This window comes from Tachysurus fulvidraco, chromosome 24 (genome assembly GCF_022655615.1).
Source record: "Tachysurus fulvidraco isolate hzauxx_2018 chromosome 24, HZAU_PFXX_2.0, whole genome shotgun sequence".
Taxonomy (NCBI): domain Eukaryota; kingdom Metazoa; phylum Chordata; class Actinopteri; order Siluriformes; family Bagridae; genus Tachysurus; species Tachysurus fulvidraco.
In genome coordinates, this window is record NC_062541.1 from 13287170 (window position 1) to 13306352 (window position 19183).

Genomic DNA, 19183 nt, shown 5'->3' on the forward strand with positions numbered 1-19183 from the left:
AACGCACCTCCGCTTATATCTGTGGCATTTATGTATGAACTTGTCAGAAAAGCCAGAGAAAATTAGAAAGTAGGCTTTTTGTGTCATGCACCTGAAAGTGTTTACTCAGCGGTGCAGCAGGAGGTAGCTTCAGGGTCCAGAGTCATGTCTGGGTGGTCACATGACCTTACCATGTCCATGTGGGACTGTACACAAAAGGCTATGCTAAATGTTAATGAGTGTCTGAACTTGTGTGAGTGGTTCCGTGTGGAAAAATGTCCCATCCCATTCAGGGTGTTTTCCCAGCCAGTGTTTTAGGGACAGACTCCTGGTCTTTGCAACCTTGACCAGAATGAATGAATCAATCAATTCTTCTTCATTCTCAGCTTTTCACCGAGAAGCTGCTGTCAAAGTTTAGTCAAATGAAAATAGACACGTTGTCTGACATGCGATCCAAGACAAACCCGATAGCAGGAGAAATGACTCATGCCTATTTTGCAGATTGCAGCCTGCCTGAAGGAATCCTGCCTTCTACCTTTTTCTGGACAGCTCATAACTGAATATCTCCATACGTTTCATTGACAGAAAAAGAAACGTCATACCTAATGGACTTGCAGACACACTAGAGTTATTTCATTATCAGAACAGCAGGACAGCTGCTGACAAAGCAGACGCTCTGTTAGATGATACCCAGAACCTCATTGTTCACACGGGTCTGTTCATGAAAAATGGACTTGTCTGGGCTCGCAACTCCTGACAAATCTTGTTGTTCAGGCTTCTATAATTGCAGCCACCACTGGAGATCTTAATCAAGGTTTTCGAGAGGATGGAAGAGGCTGCTGTGACAAGCGTTTAAGAAAGGATTTTCTTCTCCCAGCTTGATGCAGAATGTTCAAAATGGCAAACCGTCTTCTGGCCAAGCTGCAATTAGAGTGGCACTTTAGGTTATTGCAGTAACTGACTGAAACTTCAAATCTGAGTGCTGCAATCTCACCAAATGTCTCTTGACATTTATAGCCATTGGTTGAGGGTGTTTTCTTTTTTTTTTTGTCTCAGCTACCAATGAACCTTTTATACACACGCCCCAAATGGTTTACAGAGGGTTCTCAGAAATGTGTGGGCTTTACTTCATAAAAAACTTTGGTGACAAAAGCAATTAGAGTGAGAGAGACTTTTTATCTTGGGGTTTCTGCACACATTTCCCCTCGATTTCTCTCTAAACAGATTTGTTTTCGCATCTCCCTTGGGAGCGTAATTCCTTTGGGGGCTTTATGATGTTCTTTTGTTTTCTTAGCTCAGAAAAGTTGATCCAAGCCATCATAAAGTTTGTGGGATTGTTACTTATTACCACAGAAGGAAGATGGGAAAGTAATGGCTTACAGAAAGAAAGAAAGAAAGAAAGAAAGAAAGAAAGAAAGAAAGAAAGAAAGAAATCCCTCCCTCCCGGCCCGCCCCCCTCACTCCCTCCTCCCGCCCTCCCTCCATCCATCCCTCCCGTACCCTCCTCCCTCCCTCGCCCCCTTCCCGCCCCCCTCCTCCCTGGCCCTCCCTCCCCTGCCCTCCTCCCTCCCCTTCCCTCCCTGCCCGCCCGCCCTCCCTCCCTTCCCTCCCCTGTTCCTGGTCCCTTCCCGCTCTCCCTCCCTCCTCCCTGCCCCGCTCCCTCCCTCCCTCCCCCTCCCGCCCGCCCCTGCCCTCCCGTCCCTCGCCTCCCTCCCCTGCCCTTCCCTCCCTGCCCTGCCCCTCCCTCCCGCCCTCCCTCCCTCCCCCTCCCTCCCTCCCTCCCGCCCTGCCCTCCCTCCCCTCCCTGCTCCCTCCCTCCCTGCCTGCCGCTTCCCGCCGGACGGGACAGATCGCAAAGAAACGCAAAGAATCCTGCATTTGGGAAATGAGTATGGTACAAAGCAGAGATTTATCATTTGCCGCACACACAACTCTGCACACACAAGCATTCTTTCTTTCAACACATTTTTTCTTTCCAACATGTACGCTCTTTAATTCAGCCACACAGAAAATACACACTCATGTTCCTCTTCAAATGCATATTTTTCATCAGGGTGTTATCCTGCCTAGCTCATTATATCAAGGTGGTCTAAGGCATTCAGGATGCTGAGTTAGTGTCATGAACACACACACGTTCCACATTGTTCCAGTACAGACCGACACGACTGACGCCAGTGAAGTGTTCATTCCGATAGCAAAATTTCCACTTTGCACAATAATATTAATGAGTATTTGAATTATACAAATATAATTCTAATATATCTGATTTCTGAGCATGTGCAGCTCACGTTTTACTCCACGGTGAAGAGGTAAAGTAAAAAAAACTACGGTTGCGGTGTGTGTAGGGTTTCCTCCTGGTTCTCTGGTTTCCTCCTAAAAAGTCTAGTATGCGTATTAGCACCTCTAAACTGCTGACAGCTCTGATTGTTTATAAAAAAAAGTCCATTGTGCCATTCAGGGTGTACTTCTATTTGTATATACTATAGTGTTCCCTGTATAGGCTCTGAATCCAGCCACACCCTGACCGGCACGGGCTATTTACTAAAGAAGCATGAATGACCCGAGGATCATCGAGCAATCATCAATTTAGCTGAATAAAATTCACAGTGACTTTCAACAACAAAATGGGAAATGTTTTATTCAATGAAAACTAAAGGTTGTCGTATTTTATTCCTTTTGGAGTTATGGTGTTTACTAAAGCCGTTCTCCTTCTGCTGAAAACATACATTTACAACACAGTCGAACGCAGCAGCTCTTTTATAGGGAACTGAGTGCCTGGAGTGGGCACATTTATAATGCTGCACACATCTTATAAAAGTAAATGAATTCAGTGACTTTGTTGGGGTGTCGTCGGATATTGTGACCGCATGCTGGCTTGTACTACTGTATGTTACTGGATTTTTTTTTCTTTGGCAATAAAACATTTTATTTTATTGCAAAAGGGTGCCTCTGTAGTAAAAAGAAAATATTACAAATTCAAATTTAAAGTCAATTTTAGTTGTATAGCGCTTTTAACAATGGCTTTACAGAACATAAGACATGTAATACAGAAAGTTTAATATTATAGAAAAATGTATATACTATAAAAGTTCAAGGGTAATATTAGATTTATATTTAAATGTGTTTGTAGAAAGAAAGAAAGAAAGAAAATAAAAAAGAAATGGAAAGGAATGGAAAGAAAGAAGGAATGAATGAAGGAAAGAAAGAAAGAAAGAAAGAAAGAAAGAAAGAAAGAAAGAAAGAAAGAAAGAAAGAAAGAAAGAAAAGAAAATGAAAGGAAAGAAGGAAAGAAGGAAAGAAAGAAAAGAAAAGAAAGGGAAAGAAAGAAAGAAAATAAAAGGAAAGGAAAGAAGGAAAGAAAGAAAAGAAAGGGAAGGAAAGAAAGAAAGAAAGAAAGAAAGAAAGAAAGAAAGAAAGAAAGAAAGAGAAAGAAAGACAGAAAAGGAAAAAAGAAAGAAAGAAAGAAAATAAAAGGAAAGGAAAGAAGGAAAGAAAGAAAAGAAAGGGAAAGAAAGAAAGAAAGAAAGAAAGAGAAAGAAAGACAGAAAAGGAAAAAAGAAAGAAAGAAAGAAAGAAAGAAAGAAAGAAAGAAAGGTGTGAGGTGACTGAGGCGACTGTGGCGAGGAAAAACTCCCTTAGATGGAAGAGGAAGAAACCTTGAGAGAAACCAGACTCAAAAGGGAACCTGATCCTCATTTGAGTGACACTGGATGGTGTGATTATAAATCAAATGATAAAAAAGACAAATGACAAAAGTAACCATGCACCAGTGACAGAAAAGGGTCTAGAAATCTCAGGAACCAAACACCACACAACTACCTTTTCTTCCACTTTCTATGCTTTTAATAGCATTTTCCGCCTCTACCTCTGCAGCTCAAGATACACAGTACACAGGAAAAGCTGTCCAGAAGGAAGAGAAACTGAAAGGTTAACTCAGAGAAAGGGATGAGTCAGACCTAAGAGACTGATGACATTTCCAGTGATGGTGGACAGATAAGAGATCATCCTCATCACCCGTCACCGTCTTCTCTCCACTGTCTTTAACGTGAAGATCAGTAAACAGGTTTTTTTCCTACATCTAGTTCTGCAGAGACCAAGTGGCTTCACACATGCCAGGGTGTTGAATTTTTCCTTGCTTTAAAGGTCATTTACTGATGCCTGCATTTATATTCTAATCTAGCTCGTGAAAAATAAACAGCCTGCCCCGGCAAACCAGAATTAAATTGGCACAGTGAGATTGTGCTTAGCATTCAGCATAAATAACCGCTGCACCGATGGCAACCCTTCTTTGTGGTCAACAACTCTTAACTACCATCAGCTCTCTATTGTACTCTTTTTTAATCGTACTCCTAATGAGCAAGGTGTAAGGGAAACGTCTATCAGATCAGGAAAGCCATGTTTATACTGTAAGCGTTTAACTGTGAATGCAAGAGAAATTACTGGGGAAATTGATAAACCGGTCACATGAGCTGCAACAATTCTTGGGATGTTATCAGGAGCTGGTGTCACCACTGGTAAGCTGTGTTTCAGGATGTGACCAAGCAAAAGATCCTAGTAAACCAAAGTGGTAAAAAACAAGCTAGAGTTTAACGAATCTTCTGCAGTCAGTCAGATGCTTTTATGTCAATTATTTAGCTGAAGGCTGAATGATATCAGACCAGAGAATAGCCACGTGGCTAAAGACATCAAGTCAGAAAGTGAATCTTTTTCACAGGTTTTCAAAGATTTTTCACTTTCTCCTGTCTGAGTAGTAAAGCATCAATACAGCTTGAAGTAGAAGTAAAATTGCTGACAAAAAACAACAACAATAAATAAGGCAGATCTGAAGAAGCTTTGATAAAGATGTCTGGGTTCAAGTCCACCAAATTCACCAAAAATACTGCCTAATCTAGGGGCAGTGGTATGTCAGTTGTTAAATGGTTGAACTACTGAGTGGAAGGCTGTGTGTTCAAAATCTACTACTGTTGGGGTCTCGAGCAAGTCCCTTAACCCATACCTGCTCAGTTGGAAGAGTGCCCCCCCCCCCAAATACTGTAACTGTATTGTATGTGTGACTTATTACACAACACATCCTGACATTCATGTTAAATGAACATGTGTGTCTTGAAAGAACACTGAACGTATGAATGGTGTGAAGTCTAGTCATGTGAGTGTGTATTTAGCCCAGGGAGAGTAGTAGCTCAGTGGTTAAGATGGTAGACTTCTGATCCGAAGGTCATGAGTTCATGAGTCCTAAAGCAAGGCCCTTAACCTTCAATTGCTCAGCTGTATAAACGAGCTAAATGTAAGTCGCTCTGAATAAGGGCGTCTGTCAAATGTCGTAAATGAAATGTATGTATGTGTTTCATTTCACTATTGGGGGGACAATAAATAGAAAAAAAATCAGAAATCATAATAATGAACAGAAAGAGCAATTTCTGAGGGCAACAAAGAATAAGTATAGTTGTAAAAGCAGAAATACTTCAATGAATAACCCAAATAAATCAACCAAAATATTCATCAAGAATATTTATTTCATTTAATTTTTCTCAAAAGAAGTTATGGATAATTATGCCATCAAATATAGGGCAACTTAGATAATTAAATTTAAATAAGTCCAATAAATTATACATCGTACATGCATACATTGAAAAAAAAGCGAATAAGCTATTCATGAACTGTAGTGTATTGTGTAATTAAGTTGTGTAGCACACTAAAACTGAAGCCATTTTTATCAGAGTGGACGCTCACGTGGTTATCGGTAGTTATCGTTCTTGTTGTGGACGAAACTTTACAGTAGTAGAAGAGAAGCAACACCCATTTACTGATCTAAAGCTTAATAAGATTGAATTTAACTGAGAAAGCAGATCTCTAATGTTTTGCAGTCATTGTGTAAACGGTGAGGTAACGGAGCGAACAAAATTCATTCATTCAAATGTAAATGTGTGTTATTCTGCTGAGTGGTAGAAATGAAGAAATGTATTTAACATATCCGCTGATTTAAATGTATATTAGCAAAGTAACTACTTACTCGGTCAGCCATAGCTGAGCCACAGCTAATGTGTGTGAGAACAGGGATAGCAGACAATGGACCAAACCACTGTGAGTCAGAAGGGGGACAAAATTGTTTCAAACTTAAACACATTGTTTTGCATTTATAATTTGCACAAGTGCCTTTAGTACATATTATTATATTATGTATATGTACATATTTAGGTTTGTAGTGATATATTAAGGAGGAAACCCCTCAGACAAGGAGGGGGAGCATGTCGCCTTGTTCCCCCCAGGGATTTGTGCCTGTATATGTATGTATGTATGTATGTATGTATGTATATATGTATATATGTATGTATGTATGTATGTATGTATGTATGTATATATGTATGTATGTATATACAGTATGTGTGTATGTATGTATGTATATATGTATGTATGTATGTATGTATGTATGTATGTATGTATCTATGTATGTATGTATGTATGTATGTATATACAGTATGTGTGTATGTATGTGTGTATGTATGTATGTACAGTATGTATGTATGTATGTATATACAGTATGTACAGTATGTATGTATATACAGTGTGTATGTATGTATGTATGTATGTATGTATGTATGTATGTATGTATGTGTGTGTGTATGTATGTGTGTGTGTATGTATGTGTGTATGTATGTATGTATGTATGTATGTATGTATGTGTGTATGTTCACTGAAAGTGAAGTGTTTGATTGAGGACAGTGAGCAAGGTTACCATTTGAATGCAGTAATGGGGGTTAACAGGAACTCAGGCTCCCAGTGCAGAGGGAACTCTCTAACCCCAGCTGTAAACAATCATAATGAAAGCCATGTCAGAACAGTTCTGGTCACACTCATATACACCCACTTTTTAATTGCTTTTGCATGTGGCAAGGGCAGACAAAAGGGATCAAAGCATCTCTTTCCTTTCTTAATGACCCTCAGTCCCTTTCCAATACCTCCCTGTGCACCCATGTCCCACCCTCCAGGCAAAGGTAATTGAAACACAGAAAAGCACAAATTAAACAAAAGAAAGAGCCAGAGTGAACAATAACTACAGCCTGCATATCGAGCACACCTTGTTCATATGCCTTCCCCTCTATGGTATACATTCTTGGGCTTGAATGTAGACAGAGTAAATATACACACTCTTGTACGATCCCCATAGAGTAGAGTAGCACAAACACAGACTAGTGCTAACAGTCAGTTAACTCCTAGATCTGCGCACATAAACGCCATCAGTGTCTGCATCCTCATTTTCTGGTGTTTTAGTTTCATTACAAATCACCTTATAGAAGATCGAGGTACAAGGGGAACCATTTCCCATGTCATTGCTTTCCTTTAATTTACAACACAAATACATTCCAGATGAGCCTCATTGCAGCCTGGCCTTCCCACCTTCCACTTAAAAAAAGAGATATATTTAAGAACATAATAATATAAACATTAAGTAATAAAACACAAAGTCTCCAAGGACACCTGAATATTATCAAACCAATGGCACTGACAAGGATGTTTAAGGACTTCATGGTTCTGTAGCTCCTCCCACTTACGTTTTGTTAGATAACGTTGTCGGCGAATCATCTTCACCTTTATCACCTTGGAAAATTTTAACTTTTTTACCGGTATTCTGGTGTTCCATTGAACTGGTGGAATTGAAATCGACTTATGGGACATTTTCGATTAAGCCACGAAGCTAGAATTGTCAATTCCTCCATATATAGCTGATGGAGTACATAGTGAAATAAAACAACGTTACTCCAGGACCATGGTGCTTCATAAAACAACACAGAACTAAGGACTAAAGTAAGTTAATCTAGCCACATGAAGCCAAACAATCAGTATAAGCAAATAAATGATTTTCTGACTGTAACTCTGGATTTTTTTCCCTTACACAGAATTTTTAGTGGTTGAAGATAACACCTTCATATTATAGATACTGATGAATAAGCACATAGGAGAGCAGAAACGGGCTTCATTTACTTTGTAGATAGTAATAAAATTATTATTATTTTTTTACATTTCTGTGAATATATTACCCCTAGAAAGCTAGATAACAAAAAAATCAGAACTACTTCTAAACAATAAAAATACTTTAAAGTTCTGAATGTGGAGTGTGACATGAGAAAAAGAAGCTGTTAAAGCATGCAAGTTTGAATCTAAAAAAACCCCTATTGGCTTTTTTATTTATATTTAATTCAAACTCACCTTTGTGTCAAGATTCCAGTGCCATAAGACTGCTCTGTGTGTTCAATAAAACCACTTTAATATTTACGGTATGTGAGAGCACATTCAAAATCTGTTAATTATATAATTTTAAATATATATATATATATATATATTCCGTACAGGGTCCGTGAGCAGCTAGGGCACCTTAACGCTACCCATTACCCATCTGTGTCCTCTCTACACTCCAGAGAGTCTCCTGCAGGAGCTGAAACGATCTACAAACCATCTCAAAGTCACAGAGAACAAAGGCTTTGACAAAGTTTGGATGGAGGATTATCCACGGTAAGAATACTTTCATTTCAGAAATACAGAATAATTAAGGCGCTGATTTTCTCCTATCCCAAAATGTCAAGAGGTTTCATTTGGGAACAATTGCATGCAAGTTTACTGGAAACCTTCCAGGTGACTGAGAAAGAATAACTGTGGAAATGACATCATGCGTAAAGCAGCGAGATAAAAACAATAAGAAAATGAGGTGCTCGTGTGAGTTCAATGTTTCCAACAGATCTCCGGAGGAGTAAAACCTGTGACGCAGATAAAAAGTTGTCAGACGAGTGAAAAGTCAATAGATGTGCGTTTTGTTTAGAAGTTAATTGCACTGGTTTTCTATTAATTATTAAAATATTAATTTTACAAGGAGAAAGAAATTTGAAGAATAGTGATTGATAACACTGCAAACTGCAATTAAATCTTTTAAACATTTTCACCACTTTAATATCAGACAGTCTAACTGTCTTAAAAAAACAAAGCCAGGAAAATGACCTGTTATAAAAATAAGCAAAAAAGATCAAATTACCATCAAACTAAACTGCTATTTACGCAGTTATCTACAGTAATCAGCCAATCGTGTTGCAGGACATAATGCATAAACCCATGATACAGATACAGCCCAAAAGCTTCAGTTCACGTCAAACATCTGAGACGTCTGTGACTTTAACTGATGTGTATTCTTAGTACCAGATGAGCTTTGATTTTTTTTTATATACAACAGTCTCTAGTTTACACAGAATGGGGTGAAAACCAAGAGCCTGCAGGTTAAAACACCTGCTGTTGGAGAAATGGTAGCCTAGTGGTTAAGGTGTTGGTCTACCAGTCAGAAGGTTGTGAGTTCAAAACCCAGGTCTGACAAGCTCCCACTGCTGGACCCCTGCGCAAGGCCCTTAACACGGCATCTGCTAATTGTTGTTGAGAAATCAGAAAAGAATAACCAGACAAGTTGACCAGCTCAAATAAACACTCTGTACAAGCATAATAAGCAGAAAAGCATTTCAGGATACACATCAAACCTCAAGGTGGATGATTTACAACAGTAAAAGACCACATCAGGTTCTACTCCTGTCATCTGAGGCTATCTTGAGCACAGACGTGACCAAAGCGGACAGCTAAAGACTTGAAAATGACCATGACTTTGCTTCCTAATCTTCAGCTGCTCAGTTTGTTCGACCCTGTGTCCATAATAGCCTTGTTTCTACCCACAGCACTATCGCTTACTCACTCAATGTTTTATTTTTTTGCACCATCTGTGTAAACATCTGGTACCAACATCCATACCGTGATCAAAGCCACAGAGATCACACTTTATCTTTATTCTGATGGTTGATGAGAACATTACTCAAATCACTTGACCTGTATCTCCATTTTTATTTTGCTGCAGCGAGACTGGCTGATTAGACACGTTCCTTATTAGCATACAGGGGTTCCTATAAAAGTGAACGCTGAACGCTTTCTTTCAGGTTATCACGAGTAATTTCTCGCAACCCTTAGAAAAACATCCACCGTTGACATTTCATCATTTCCAGGCACCGAGCTCAAAAGAATAAATAGAGTGTTAATAGATTTGAGAGCAGTGACCTTATGTTTGAGAGCATTGGTCAGGTGGGCAAAACTAAAAGATAAGCACGAATAAGGAGAAGCTGAGCCTCGGTCAGTAGCACTGCCGTGTCACAGTGTATCAGTATTACGACACAAGAGAACTTTGACCTGACTTCTGCTTATGTGAGCCACAGATATGTACAGAACACAATGTTTAATAAAGGAATTGCCAACAAAACTTGCCAAGCAGCGCTGCTGTTTTAATGAACAAAATATTCTACTAAGGTATCATACAGTACAGAATTTATCAGACACAGGTATCCAGAGCAATTAATTAAATGATTAAAAATTATTTAATTTTTTTTTTATACAACTGAGGCTTAAGGGCCTCGCTCAGGGGCCCAGCAGGGGTAATTTGGTGCACCTGGGATTTGAACTCTGACAAACTTCTGATTGATAGATCAACACTTTATACCACATCCCTCATTATAATAAAGTGTTTGTCCATCTGAAAGGGCTTCACCTAGAACCTTATCATCCATCATTCCATTTATAATCGGAATTTTTACATTTCTGTAAAGCTCCTTTTTAGCAAAAAAAAAAAAGTTCATCGTTAAAATCACAATACAAACCAAATTGAATTGAATTTCCATTAAAGAATCTTTTTTTCCGCCAGTTTATTTAATAATAAATCAAATCAGACAAACAGTGGCCAGGTTTTAAAATAACTGCTACAGTAGATCTTTAAATACCCGTTGCTCTTACTAAAACTCCTCCATCCACACTCAGTGGATAGCATTGCTTCTTAGTTAGCTACATTTAGCATCGTTGTAAAAGAAACAGAAAACCCATGCAACCTTTGCAGGACCTATTTTAATAATATACAGTATGTACACCACATAAGCAGTGTTGGATCTATATTATTCTTAGCACAGCAGTTTCTAACAGAGGAACATAAATGTCACCATGCAATATGTCACATCCTACAGTATATAGCAGCACACCATTGCTATTTTCATGCACTTGTTCCAGATCCAGCTTCCTCTATTCAACCCAGTTGCAGGTAAAGCTGGAGGCAAGAGCATGTGGATATTGGCAAAGGGGTTTAATGGCTTCACACTGTTCAGCTCCTTAGTTTACTTTGTGTCTCTATGTGTGGTGAACAGGTTGGAAGAGCAAAGACCTTGGGCTTTTGTTCTGACCCGAGTCGATCAGAGACCTAGTGCGCATGCTTAACGCTGCCAGAGCTTCACTACACAATCGGTCTGTGTGACCCTTCTGCACTAAAGCACACATATTTAATGAAACTATAAAATTTAAAGCATTGTATTTGACCATTTGGGGCCTGGGAACAAGTCATCATCAGATCAAGATGCATAGAGTTTGTCTATGTCCATTTCTAATCTTGATAGCATATATGTTATTATTTCTAAGCAAGTGCAGCCAGCCAGTTTTTTCCAATTGTATTGGAACCCTTTGGAAATGTGAGGTTCACCTTGTGCATAATTTCCACATTAAAAAAATTAAACCTTTATATGAAGGACAAAAGCTCTCTCTCTCTCTCTCTCTCTCTCTCTCTCTCTCTCTCTCTCTCTCTCTCTCTCTTACTCACTCTCCATCCCTCCCTCCCCTCAGGAATCCTGGGTCTGTACTCTCCAAGCTCAGCAATAATTAAATTAGAAGACTGAATGCTATGTTGGACAATAGAAGTTGCACATAGCACTAAATGCACAGGTACCAATAATTGTTATACATATATATATGCAGGGCCCCTGAGCAAGGCCCTTAACCCTCAATCGCTCAGGTGTATAAACTAAATAAAAAAAAGGAAATCACTCTAAATTGTCCGTAGTGTGTGATTGCATGAGTGAATGAGAGTGTGTGTGTGTGCCCTGCAATGGGTTGGCACTCCGTCCAGGGTGTATCCTGCCTTGATGCTCGATGAAGCCTGAGATAGCCACAGGCTCCCTGTGACCCGAGGTAGTTCGGATAAGCGGTAAAAAATGAATGAATGAATGAAAAGTAAGTCACTCTGGATAAGAGTGTCTGCTAAATGCTGTAAATTTAAATATAGACATAACAGATGTATAACAATTATTGGTACCGGTTTAATTATTGCTGAGCTTGGAGAGTACAGAGCCAGGATTCATCATTACAGAAGCTTCCTTGATGCTTTATGATACTGGATGTTCTACTGAAAAATGAGCCTGATTTTCATTTAAAATCTTCTGATAACGCATGAGACACATGAGACCTTGATTCCATGTATCCTAACAAAGATTCCCAGGATGTTTGATTAAACAGCTTCAGGGATCCTCCACCATCCTTAACAGTGGTAAATAAGCTTTTCTGTATAAGCATCCATCTTATGACTCTAAATCCACCTGGAATGTTTGTTGCCAAAAAAGTTTTATTTTTGACTCTCCTCAGATCCAAGTCCCAGCAGCATCTACTGAACTTAAGTTTGTGGTTAGATGAAAGTAAAGGCTTTCTTCTGGCAAACCTCCAAATAGTTTGCTGGCGAGAAGCTGGCAGCTAATTGCAGTTTTGGAGATTTGATGACCCCAAAATGCTCATAGTTTCTGCAAACCACCAACTGTTATCCCTGGAGAAATTTTTTCAGTAGCTCACCAACCACCCTTGTGAATGTGCGTGGGCAAAATACACCTGCATCCTCTTCCAAGCAGGGTCCTTACAGCTGTTATAGTTCTTAATTATTGCCCTAACACTGGATAAGGGCATTTCCAGGCATGTAGCTATTTTACAGCCTGATTTATGAAAATCAGCACAACACACTTTTTATTTCATTTGTGTTTTTATCTTACGTATAACATAATTTAGTCTATATCACTTCATATATAGAACCCAGTGAAACACGGTACATAACCATCATCAACACTTCTATAATTCTGCCCAAAAAAGACACATTGTTGTATAAAAGTGTTTCTAGACTGAGAATAATCATGGGGTTTCACATATACTTATCTTGGCTTGTTTCTACCATCTATACAGAAATGATAAAGTTGCGTAAAAACGTTGCTACATTAAACGCATAACATTTAATTAACCGGCATGACCTAGCTGGCTAGTCAAATATTTTAATAGGCTAAAAAAATTGCAATAGTGTTTGAGATAACTAAGACATTTTAGTGTGTATACATGGATATGCTATAGGTTAAGAATACGCTCTGAAATTCTTCTCAGAGATCTTGTCAGAAATCTGCAAGTTTATTGTCTGCTAGTTAGCTAGAGATTATTAACAGTCTTGACTGCAATAACACAACATAGGAAAACTAAAGGTATATTGGGACTCTTGCAGCTTTAAACAATATTATAATATTATGAGTAGAATACGAAACACACGAATAAGCTTTATATATAAATACTCAACATTATGAAAATTTCCAAAATGCATGATGTGTATGTTCGTTTGAGAATGTTTGTTTATTAATGACTTATTAATGACTCGGAAACTGAAATATAAGTTTGCCCCAGAGTCCCTGAGCTTGCAGGAAAACGTATCACTTGCACTGACTGTTGCAACGATGAATTGGAAGTCAGTGTGATTTTATAAAAGAACATTTTTTTGTAAAAAAAAAAAAATCAACTGGATATCCACAAAAAGACAGCATCATTAATCAGCTCAAGCCTGTTGCTAAGATACAACTTTACAAGTCATGTACACACCTTTGTCTAACAGGAGACTAATTGCCTGGTAAAATACTGTACAGCGTTCAGTCGTCCTTCCTGTTATTCCTTTACTTCGTCTATTTAATCTAATGATACTTCTCTTTCATTACACGTATGAAGTTTCCTCAATCTGACCAATAATCAGTCCAGATCACGCTGACTTTTTTTCATTGCCCTGTCTAGTGCTAGTGTCTTCCCTTCTGCTCTGTCCCTTAGCGGTCTCTAGCAGACTATACTGTTCCGTCTTCAGACTCTGCTCTTTCAGTGTTAATGCAATATCCGGATGCTGTTTTCAGGGAAATCCAGCCTAAGACAGGGCCGTCAGCTGGGCTGGCAGGGGATCTCAGTTCAATATCTCTGTCAGATATATTGTAATTGCGTGGGGCAGTGTGGCAGAACCCACTGGTTGGAATATTGCATTGTATTTCCCTGGAGTCTCCCTTCGCCTCCATCGGTTTCTGGCTATCAGTCTTTCTCCGAATGTCTCACTGTCACATTCTGTTTTACTCTCTTCACACTTTTCTGAGAAAACTAAAGGAACTGACTGAGGAAGGCCAAGAAGAGAGGTTTTGTGTGATGGAAATAAAAATATAGCATGAGGAGTATATGTCACAGTAACCATTCAAAAGAGACACACACTCAAAACAAATCTGCACACACACACACATACAAAATCACACACACACACTCACACCAACACTCTCACACACGCACAAACAGACACGCACACACACACATACACACACATGCTCTCACACCAACACGCTTACACACGCATACACACACAAGCATGCACACACATGCTCACACACATACACATGCGCTCACACACGCTCACACACTCTCACACAACCATACACACGCGCACACTCACAACCACACGCTCACACACACATACAGACAGACGTTCACTTACACATACGTTCACTTACTTGCGCTCTCACACCCACACGTTCACATACATCTCTCTCTCTCTCTCTCTCTCTCTCTCTCTCTCTCTCTCTCTCTCTCTTTCTCTGTCTCTCAGGGAACTAGTAAATCTTTTCAGAAGAATTCCTGTATTTCTACCAGTTTGGAAAATATTACATAATCGGATGTGGGAGTAAAGATAACCACTGTGGAGGAAGTTGTACGTCTGGTTTGGAGAACATTTTATCATCCAAAATCAAAACGGTCATCATGTATATACACAGCACAGCATCACCAAAGTCAAAAACTTATATGTACAAAAAAGTAGATACATGTAACTTGGTTTAAGAGAACCTGAGTGTAGAAAGTGTTGAGATCACTGGGATTAGCAGTCCACCTCCCAGTCAGCATTTTACTGTCAGCATGTTACAAAACATTGTCTTGAATACAAAATACTGCCCAGGCAATGTGCTGCTCATATTATATACAACAATATTTCCATTTAATTTACTATGAGCTCTAAGTCTTCTTACACACTAGAGGACATCAGCAGAGGTAGAAGCATACAGCTCACAAGGCATGCGAGTGGGAACCTAACTGCCTCGATGCATGCTTGCTTACTAGCGCAAAAAGTTGAGCAAACCAGAAAGAAGTGTTATGGCACAAGCAAACAAACAAAGCCTGCAGCGTGAACTTAGATCATCGGAAAACACCAATTAATATATACACACACACACACACACACACACACACACACACACACACACACACACACACACACACACACACACACACACCATTCCAAAATGTTGGGACACTGTACAAACTGTAAATAAAAAAGGAATGCTATAATTTACAAATCTCATAAACTTATATTTTATTCACAATAGAATATAGATAACATATCAAATGTTGAAAGTGAGACATTTTGGCCAGCCTGCAGTCCAGATCTTTCACCCATAGAAAACTTAATAAAGAGTAAGATGCATCAGAAGACCTAAGACAGTTGAGCAACTAGAAGCCTGTATTAGACAAGAATGGGACAACATTCCTATTCCTAAACTTGAACAACTTGTCTCCTCACTTCCCAGACGTTTGCAGACTGTTATAAAAAGAAGACGGGATGCCACACAGTGGTAAACATGGCCTTGTCCCAACTTTTTTGGGATGTGTTGATGCCATGAAATTTAACTTATTTTTCCCCTTAAAATGATCCATTTTCTCAGTTTAAACATTTGATATGTAGTCTATGTTGTATTCTGAATAAAATATTGACATTTGAAACTTCCACATCATTGCATTCTGTTCTTATTCACAATTTGTACTGTACAGTGTCCCAACTTTTTTGGAGTCAGGTTTATATATATATATATATATATTTAATATAATATAATAATATAATAAATATATAATATACATTGGGGCAAGTCGTGGCCTAATGGTTAGAGAGTCTGACTCGTAATCCTAATGTTGTGGGTTCGAGTCTCGGGCCGGCCACGACTGAGGTGCCCTTGAGCAAGGCACCGAACCCCCAACCGCAGCATAAATGGCTGCCCACTTGTTCGGGTGTGTGTTCACGGTGTGTGTGTGTGTGTGTGTGTGTTCACTGCTGTGTGTGTGCACTTTGGATGGGTCAAATGCAGGGAACAAATTCTGAGTATAGGTCACCGTACTTAGCCATATGTCACGTCACTTTTTTTAAAAAAATATGTGAACTCAGGTTTCTAATAAGGCTGGTATAATAAACACTGTTATTAAACAATTCCTCTTTGCTGCACTTGATATACATCACACTCACAGCTAAAAACGATTGTCCTGGCAGTAACGTTAGCAGAAATGTATTTCAAAAAAAGATGATAAAACACAGAGAAAAATCAGGATTGGTAATTAAACCGATAAGTGTGACACATTTAAGGTGGATGTTCTATGTTTCTTACAATGCAATGTACTGATACTCAAGTGGTTCGATTTGTTGGCCGTACAAACATAAAAGTATCAAAACACAATATTTTATTATATATAATATAATATATATAATATTTTATTTTATATAATATTTTGTTTTGTATAGAAGCGTCTCGTGTAGTGTATCATCTTGTGCCTGTGATATGTAACTGGTATGTTATGCCACACTGATCTAGTCCTTACTTTTCTATAGAGTAAAAAGGGCAGGTTCAAAATTAGGAGCACGGACATCAGCATGACTCTATTGCCCCTTTTCCACGAGGCAGTTCGAGTGCTGGTTCGGAGCCAGAGCCTAATTTAGAACCAGATCTTTCTGTTTCGACCGCCAAAGCACCGGCTCTGAACCAGGAAAAGTGGTTCTTAAGTAGCACCAAAACATTGCTGGTCTAGACTTAAGAACCACTTGTGGGCGGGGCTGTGTTCGGGGCTACTGTTAGCACATTTGATAATGTACCTTAAGTATACTAATGTTTAATACACTTTTACTTTACCGCGATATGATACATTATCAGCACACATGATAATAGCTACATGCTAAGGCTAACTTTTTTCTGTGTTAACGATAAAATAACGTTATGTACTTTAGCGATTATAACCTCCATTTACACAGATTACACGGAGCTGCACGTACACGTTTTATTCGCCGCGTTTGGATGCCAATGTATGTTCACAAAGCCATGAGCATTAACAGTAAAGCAACATCTGCCATTGTTGTCGTGTTTGCCGCTGCTGCGCTAACGTTGCTGGGACACGTGACACGTATACAGTGACGTCACACAGCGCTGTGATGGCTCTCTAGTCGGTGGAAAGGCAAACCGGTTCTTAGAAGGAAGGTTCGCCAGTGGAACCAACTTTGAACAAGCACCAGTGCTAGCTCTGAACCAGCACCCGGTTCTTATCGGTGGAAAAGGGGCATTAAAGGCCTATTGGCCTCCTCCTGTATTTGCTTCGACACTTAGCCTCCAGTCAGCTGAAACGTTATCTATTAACCCTGCTGAGGCAGAACCACTCTCCTGTATGCTGTACTGTAAACACAAGCCTGTTTCGGTCAGTGAGATTGTGATGTGTGTTGTAAGTTACAAAACCTGGACACTGCTGTCAAGAAGAACAGGTTATCTATAGAGAGAAAACAAGGACAGGGCAAGATGCTTGCCTCGGGAAGAAAAGCTCTCCAGCTGGTTTACCTGCAGCTCGTCTCCCACTTTGCTTGTCTCTGATCGGGTTGTAAATGTTGAAACCGAAGAACCTCCTGCTAGTGAAAGCATGCTTACTGACAGCATGCCTTTGGCTAATGAATACAGTACTAAAAATGAGATGATCCGCAAGCCGTGCAAGCTCAGGACGTCTTGAGATAAGAGGCTGCAGATGACGAATGGCCTCGTAACGCAGTACTGCAGAAATAAGCTGCCCTGAGGCCACACTGCCAGGGGAAATATCTATTGTAGAACACTGTGAATACCTGGTGCTTAAAAGCTGAAAAATGGAGTAGGCCACGTAAGCGTGCATTCGCTGATAGAACGCCTAATTAAGACAAAGTGGGCCGCAAATCTGCCTGACATTTCGCCAGCACCGGAGGGGACTGACTGTCGGCACGGTAACACATAGATATCGAGCCAATGGCATCCCCCAACTGAGGCTTATTCCCTGACATGCAATCTTTGGCTATGTAAATAATTAGGCTTATCTAAAGGGGATATTCTTATAAATCCATGTAATAATCCTGTTGGCCCAAAGCATATAATTACTCAAATATGTGAATAAAAACACAAGGAAAGTAATCCTAATTGCACAGGAATGATTTTATCTGGATTGTTTCATAAATACTCGCACTTTAGTAAATGCTGAGTGTGTATACGAGCCATGAGTGTGTGTATACGTGTATGTGCAATGTGGAACTTTTTTAATCAGAGATGCTGCACAAGATAAAGGTGGAAAACAAGAGAAAGAATTCTTTATCTCAGAAGGAATGCTGGAATCAGCTCAAGGATCAGTGCGGCAGGGTCAGAGTCGGAGAGCAGAAGAGGATTTAGTCTGCCCTTATCAACACAGCAGTGCACTCAGGGAGAAAGAGGAGCGCAAAGAATGGAGGACAGATTGAGTGTATCAGCACGGAGGTCAGACCCATCTGTGTGACGCGGCTCCAGACCGGGCAGACGGCTGCAAGCGGTGATGAGATTTCACCCATGCTGCCTGGACAGACAAATAAATATCCTACTCACCGTGGAGCTCTGTTATGCTGGGAACCGGGAAGTGCTCAAGACCACACAGATACAGGGGCATGATAGCCAGAGCCTAGTCAGGAAAAAAAAGTCCTGCTAGTTTACAATAAAAGTTGGCAAATCGAAAGAGACAGATTTCCGAGATGTGATGAGTCATAGTGGACGTGAGGAAAAAAAAAGTCATGCATGGGAGAGAGACAGTTTACAGGGTAAAAAGCAGGAGTGATAACTACATTCACTTCACATTCAAACTTCTGTGTTATGAATCATCGCCCTGAGCAGAACAAATGACTATAAATGGCACCATTATGATAAAGCAGAGGGTAAAGGAGACTCCAGATGAAAGCAGCGTACACGTCTACACACTGCCAGGATAATTATGT

General features: G+C 39.7%; 1 protein-coding gene across 3 annotated transcripts in view; it reads right to left on the reverse strand.

Moving 5' to 3' along the window:
* Nucleotides 1-19183, reverse strand: part of samd12 (sterile alpha motif domain containing 12) — a 114094-nt gene that overhangs the window by 20665 nt on the left and 74246 nt on the right. The window contains exons 5-6 of one of the 3 annotated variants that reach the window (XM_027148482.2): nt 6713-6782; nt 5630-6058 (exon numbers count right to left, since the gene is read on the reverse strand). The exons of the other annotated variants lie outside the window; for them this stretch is intronic. Of the exons in view, the coding sequence (XP_027004283.2) occupies nt 5986-6058; nt 6713-6782 (143 nt within the window). The 3' untranslated portion in view covers nt 5630-5985. Of the gene's footprint in view, nt 1-5629; nt 6059-6712; nt 6783-19183 lie in introns of those variants that run through there. 3 annotated transcript variants of the gene reach the window in all.